General features: G+C 37.1%; 1 protein-coding gene across 1 annotated transcript in view; it reads right to left on the reverse strand.

Annotated features, from left to right (window-relative positions):
- Positions 1–6,879, reverse strand: part of LOC109831872 (AMSH-like ubiquitin thioesterase 3) — a 9,877-nt gene extending 2,998 nt beyond the window's left edge. Inside the window, exons 1-11 of the mRNA XM_020399338.1 lie at positions 6,594–6,879; positions 5,210–5,274; positions 4,903–4,978; positions 4,588–4,752; positions 4,291–4,394; positions 2,062–2,167; positions 1,938–1,984; positions 1,428–1,752; positions 1,052–1,141; positions 907–969; positions 221–295 (exon numbers count right to left, since the gene is read on the reverse strand). Coding sequence (XP_020254927.1) covers positions 221–295; positions 907–969; positions 1,052–1,141; positions 1,428–1,752; positions 1,938–1,984; positions 2,062–2,167; positions 4,291–4,394; positions 4,588–4,752; positions 4,903–4,978; positions 5,210–5,274; positions 6,594–6,707 — 1,230 coding nt within the window. The 5' untranslated portion in view covers positions 6,708–6,879. The remainder of the gene's footprint in view (positions 1–220; positions 296–906; positions 970–1,051; positions 1,142–1,427; positions 1,753–1,937; positions 1,985–2,061; positions 2,168–4,290; positions 4,395–4,587; positions 4,753–4,902; positions 4,979–5,209; positions 5,275–6,593) is intronic.

Here is a 7,227-nt window from a genome sequence, read left to right on the forward strand (position 1 = left end):
TTGTTGGAAATGCCAAGATGAATCTTGGGTGCTAGGTTGATTTTTTATTGGCATAAGCATGACAACGAGAAAACTATTTAGGATATAGAAACTTTCATGAAGTAGGTTAAATGAATCAAATCCATTTAAGATACTCAATGTAAGCAAATAAGCATATGATATAATAATAAAACTGATAAACAGTAACCGTTTATATTTAGTGCATGTTTTATTGACTTACATGAATCCATCCAAGCGGGAAAAGAGAACGTTGATCCTGAACATTGAATATTTCTTCCTCATCTGTTGTTTGACACTGTTAAAAAAACAATTATTCAGACAGGAAATACTTGCCAATGAAATACAACTTTAAATGCCTAAATACTAACGTGATGAATGGTACATGTACAGTAGCAAAGTATTTTAACAGTAAGGTTTTTGTGAGGTGTGTGTTCTTGCAACCTAACTAATTTGTAAGCCCAAAGTGTCCTTGAATGTGGAAACAAACAAATAGCTCTCCTAACTGAAAGGAAAAGGAAGCAGGAATCAGGACGAAAGGACCCTCTTGGGATCAGGACACAGCCTCAGCGCACGCATGCATAGGCAGTAATCAGACAAACTACAAGCTTCTTTTAGATGTGATGCAAGTAATTGCTCAAGGAGAAGTAATATCCACAAGAATATCAAAGCATTTGAGGGAAAATCTGGTTAGTTATCCAGTACGAGTTCTCATTCTAGAAGTAAAGAGATCCCAAACTGAAAATGGTTTTTATACAGCCTAGTTGTTGAAAATTGAAATTGAATAAAACAACTAGTTTCTCAACATCTACAATAAACATAAGACTGGCGCTCTGCAATATGATGACAAAGAAGAATCAAAAGAATATAAGAAAGAATGAGACTACTGTTCAAGGAAAAGCAACTTACTGAATCGGATGTTGATTCCTGCTTAGGGATAATCAGTGTTGTCACGTAAAACATCCTGTTTTTCTACATTAACAACCGCTGGATAACATCAGAAACCCAAGTGATAAAATAATTGGCCATAACATTTGTACTTGAAAGAACCTACCAATGAACCAGCAAGAACCCCACATGTTTCCAGATTCTTCATGGTGTTCATCTCTGCCAGCCTCAAGAAACAATCCATCATTTTCACTGGCTGCAAAACAATTAAAGAAAATAGGTATTACATCAAGATTATACAAGAGCCAACTAGAATACAACAGCAATGTAATAATTTCATATTCCACATCTATGCATCACAAGGATAAAAAACTGAGCTTACAATGTGCAGTTTTTGATATCCTCTGGAATCAAGCATACATCAAAATTATACAAGAGGCAACTAGAATACAGCAATGTACTTCTTATTCTACGAATGCTGCAGTATCTAAGAATTTCATATTCCACATCTATGCGTTAAAAGGATCAGAAACTGAGCTTACAATGTGCAGTTTTTGATATTCTTTAGAATCAAGCATCCCATCCATTGGGACTTTTGCCGGTCCTGGTCTTGGATCAGCAACTTTTGATGGATGCAACTGTGGCTGTACCTGAGCAAGAACCGGAGGACTAGAAGGTTGTCTAATATTCAGCTGGGAAAAATTGTCCTGTGTCAGATTCGCTCCGCAAAGAAGCCATGATTCTTTCAGCAGGCAATGGACCATGCTGCCATCATCAAGGGAGAGGACAGACTCCAAATCAGAAGTGGTGCCTCTAGCATCACCTTCTTCAGTAGCAAGAGTGCCATAATCACCATCCTTCTTTACACTATATGTCAGCAAATAATACAAACTTTTTAGTATCCGGTGAAGCTATTGGAAAGTGAAAGAAAGAAATGCAACAAACTAAATACGCCATGATCTGTTATACACCTAAATACAACTACTGATGGATATGCAGCCACTCTATTTTCCAACATTTGCAACATCTTCTAAATGTTCCGTATTACTCACCCTGGGATCTCGACGTGGGCCAAGTCAGTATTGCTTGGATATTGGACCTGTAGAAGGTAGGAGTAAATAACCAAATACAGTCACTGCATAGCAAAAAAAAGCATACTGACAACAGGAGTTATACCCTTATACCGGTAATAGGTGCTGTCCACTGACTGCGGAGCCCAGTAGGGCCTAAAATAGAGTGCCTTGATAGTGTTTCCTCCTTTGGATAAGGTAAGCTGAGGGATCTGCAAAATTTATCTCAAGTAAATTGCACTGTAAAAGGCTATGTATTTATCATATCTTATCAAGATACAAATAGCTTAATTTATTAACGGGAAAAAAAATCAGGATACAAAAGTTAACAGTAGAAAAATTGAGGAAAAGACATAAAAGCTATGCCCTGGATACTTTAAAGCAAATAGAGAAAGATGCCCCCAGATTCAGGCAGTAACAACATAGCATATGAACCTGCTAAAGACATGTCATTAAGATGGGATTTACAAGTAAATGGGACAAGACAAAAGGCAAAAGACTATTCGAACTCGTTTTCCTCCTAAAAGGCTCATGGTGATAAGTCCAACTTACTTAATGACTACTAATAAATGCAATAGTAGAAATAGCCAAGTGCTATGAGTCTGTGACTAAACGAGGGACTTGCTGGTTCTGAAATGGCCAATTGAACCAGATTTATTGCTATTGCAGCCTGAAATCAAAAGAAGCAGGACATTGAGCTTCATACAGTGTAGTCCAAAATTATACTGAGACCATAACATGTTTATAGACATAAATAAATATCACCATCAGGTTGGTAAGGTACTCCATGAGGCTAATATTGTCCACAGGAAGATATATGACATGGTAAAGCTCAGAAAATCATTTTGCAGCTCTTGAAGAGATATTGAAGCCACTCCAAGAGCTGAAAGAGGGAAGCTCTACACAGTACTGAATTTAAAAAAGAGGGAACACAGGAAGGAAACATGTCCAAAAGATTGCTGATTGAGGTCGAACAATAACTGGTGGCTTCCAATTATTTTAGTTAACAGGCGAACCATTTCCAGGAAAAATTGTCGCAAAAGGTATGAAGGAAGTTCTGGCATAGCCTAAGATCAAAGTTGAGTCTCACTAAAATCTTGCTAACTATATGTGTTTGTTCATCTTTTATACAAAAATAACTACAGCTATTTGACAAATATTACCAAAAAAGGCTCTCGATTAGGGGCCTATCTGTTTGGAATATATATAAGCGTGATATTTACTTTACAAACAAAGTTTGCTTCTCTTCTTGATGTAATAATGACGAGAAATATTGGTACTTGAAGTCGACAAGGTGTGGAGTTTAAGTTAGAAAATAGCTCTAGCAAACCAAAAGCTAACATCATATTATGAACCCATGTAAATTTACGGATGCAGAGTTGAAGGTTCTCTCAAAATATTCAAAAACAAGAATTACTAAAGAAAATAGAACAAACGCACGAAGAAAAACCAAAGAAACTGGAAATAAAAATCAGAAATAGTCCTAATAGCTGATGACATGAGATTATTTTGATAGACTCCATCACAAAATCTGGTGAGTTTCAATAATCCTTTAAGGTCCTTATGACCCGCAGTACCTTCAACTACAAACCAATATACGTACAAACAATATTTGACAGCTATAACTTAGAAGCATTGTGTGTAACTATTCCTGAATCGTAATCTCAATGAAGATGCTTCAAGATATATAATTCACCCGAATAAAGAAAAGCAGAAAGATGCCAAATAGTTCAAGCTCAAACCCTACACAGTACATGCACATTAGTTTGCCAATTCTGGTTTGTACACGTTCTCTGATGATTTAAAATGGTTCGAGGAAGACCTAATACATGCAAATATTCAAAAATAGGGATAGTGTGCAGATAATAGGTTCAGTAATTATCCAAACAGATCGCGATCATCGTGAAAGTGGAGTGATTAAAAAATAAAAATTTGAGTACAGATATATATATAAAAAAATATGAAACCGTATCTAACTGCAGAACACGAATGAATACTTTCGACGATTATTATGACCTCCTGGATATAATTCAATGTTTCTGCAAGCCTTTACACATTCTAAGTGGAAGGTAAGGATGGTAGAGAATGAATAGATTATTACTAATATAGCATGGTTTTGGTTATTTTCTCAAACTGAATAATTCATACGAGACAAAACCATAAATCTAATAAAGGGACATTACTTTGGGTTATTTAATACATAATGCATTCCAGTTAGTTGCTCCTTGTTTACTGGCAATCATTGTATCATACTATGCATCTCCACTTGTAAATATAAAGGAACCAAGCAATATGCATCTGCTGATGATAACAAGGTACAAAAACGTAAACTTACAGTTTCTGGAACTGCCTGTCCAACTGCAAGTTCTGTGGTGACGTCACGTGATTTCTTACATTATTATGCTTTTGGAATGACTGAGACAAGGCTTTAGTAGGTTGCTGCAATTATAGAGCAAAAATGTATGAGACAATGAACCATGGTAGAAGTATGATAAATAATTGAAACAACTACAGAAGACATCAAGACAACAGTAACTAGTTTGGAAACTGAACATCAAGACATAACAAATAACCTTAACATTCAATGACTATTAGCATAAAACAAAAAAAATGTGGAATGGAAAAAGTATACCTGCTCACTTGATGGAGTTCCAGGAATCTGCTTCCAAGTAGGAGATGAGCTATAGGAAACCCTTTCTCCACCGTCTGATTGGGCTATCTCTCTGTTGAGCTCCTCAACTTGACGTGTAACAATTGGCTTCAGTGATTCTAGCTCACTTATAACATCCAAGAGTTTCTAGAATGATGTGTTAAAGGTCATGAGGACTCTATATAATTCTATTAGAAAAAGGCAGATGCTCTTGTTCTCTTGTTATGCTGAGGAAGAAAGCACTTGGAGCATACAAAGGAAAAAAGAAAGTTTAGAGCCATGGGTTATTGTTCATACCTTCTTAAAGGCAGTCTTTTCCTTTGGAACCAAAGCTTGGTAATCTCGATGCGACGGTATGGTATCGCACATCAAGCTGCAGAAAATAAGAATTAGCTGGGGAGTGTGTAGGCATGCAAAACTTATTCATGACCTCTTATGATAATTTAGTATGCCTACATCCTGGTTCAGACTAACTTCCAGTAATTAGAGAAGGTTTGGTCTATCTCTTGTAAAACATTGGACGACAAGAAAAGAGGTTAATTACGCACATGGAGTAAAATAAATACAGAAATCAAAGCAAGTGGACTGAGGCTAACAAATTTACCTTGAATATCTTAGAAGTATGATGTATAGATCAATGAGATTCTTCTCCTCGCGGTAAATTCTTGCCTGAGGGCCAAATACACCACAAAAACATACAATTTATATGCCATTGTCGCAAAATACTGGATTAAAGTAAAATATAAAGATGTCAGGGAACTATATTTTAGAGAATTAAGGCTGACAACAACCACGAGTCTAGAGCATGATAAATTCCAATTTGTACAAAAATAGAAATTGGGAAAAGTGAAAAGACAATAAACTATTTTAACTTTCTGAAGATGTTTCTCATGATCTACATATTTTGCTAGTGGAAAAATAAACACCTAAAATATGCGAGCTAAGAGCTATTTGAGGCACACTACTTGAAGCGTGTATGCTCTACCAGCTGATGTCTCACAAGAACAAGAGACTATAGAAACATAATTTTCAACATTTTCATCACACTATAACTGGTTGTTCCAAGTTGGATATTTATATTATACCTTCGCCGACAAAATAAAATCCAGACTTTCTCCCTCCCTGCTGACATACCACAAGAACAATAAATACATAGAAACAACTTTTTTAACCTATAATTTTCAACATTTTCATCATGCTATTGCTGGTAAGCCCAAATTTGGAATTTATTATCCCTTCCCCCCACGAATAAAATCCAGACCTCTAAGTGAAAGCATTTCTCCCCTGGATGCTACCATCACGCAAAATGAGTCATATTTAACAAATTATTTTACTCTAGCAACATTAGTAGCCCATTGGCGCCACGATGGGCATGTACCGCCTATCAATATTTTTCCCCAGTACCTACCCCTTTGCTTAACCGCAAAACTTCTCAGTGCTCTCATCTCTATTATAACAACCTTATGTCATGGTTTTTTCCATTAGGCCCACAAACCTTTCGTCCTGCAGACTGAAATTTGTCACCACCTTACATCATTCCATTGATTAAGGCTCCAACGAGGGATAAAACCAAGGAGATGAATCTGTCCTTCAACAGAATAAAGTTGGCATTCTTCGACATCCTCTGAGTTATATATTTCATAACCAACGGAGCTCGCTTGTTTAACCGATTTGATTTCTTCACATCTATATTTCTTCAAATCTATCCCCTCACATATTTTTGTTGAGCAAGACTCCATATAGCTTATAGTTCTCTATTCTCACCACCAGGACATTACAGCGGTTCTTAAAGGTCATCAGATAATCAATCTCTACCGTCAAAGTCGAATTTTTTTTTTAAAATATGAATGAACTACAGATCAACGCGATGCTACTCTCCCACCTCGAACCCTAACCAAAACCCCTAAATTCACAAACACCGCCATCAAAATCACAGCAAGATCGAGCCTTTAGATGCGAATTTAAGCGAGAGATGAGAGATCGGGCACCTGTCTCAGGAGATTCTCCGCGATCCGAGAGTAGTAGCGGATGGAGATTCGATTGTCGACCTCGATCTTTCGTGCCGAGTCTCTGATGTTGATCGACCGCATCGAGGGCGCCATTGAGGAGAGAGAAGACCGTCGAATCTCGCTCAAATTGTTTGCCCTAATTCTTCTTTCTCCTTTTCCCTTTCTCTTTTTTATTTATTTATTTGTTTTTTAAAAAGAAAATTATGGGTGCGTCTTCGCGTAATTCGAAGCACAAGAAAGAACACGATGGTCAGCATGCGGGCACGTGCGGTGCACGCGGGCAGCGGGAGGAGAAATGGATCTTATAATGGATCAGCAGGTGAAGATAATATTGGATTTATAAGTATTCGACCCGATTCAAAGAAAACTAAAAGCCTTTTTTTTGCCCCTTTTTGTTGTTTTTTCCATTTTCTTTTCGGAGGATAATTCTTTTTCTTTACCTCTTATGGAGCGTATAATTCATTTGTTTTCAACTTCATAAATTTGCTTTCTCGTATTTTTGGGTGCATTTAGCCCCTCCCTGACAAACTCCCTCCACAAACCAACCAAACCACCTATCAACTACCCCAAACCCCAACCATGCCCTCCATCCACTCGTGCCCCCTCGATCCAG

This window comes from Asparagus officinalis, chromosome 2, assembly GCF_001876935.1.
Source record: "Asparagus officinalis chromosome 2, Aspof.V1, whole genome shotgun sequence".
Taxonomy (NCBI): Eukaryota; Viridiplantae; Streptophyta; class Magnoliopsida; order Asparagales; family Asparagaceae; genus Asparagus; species Asparagus officinalis.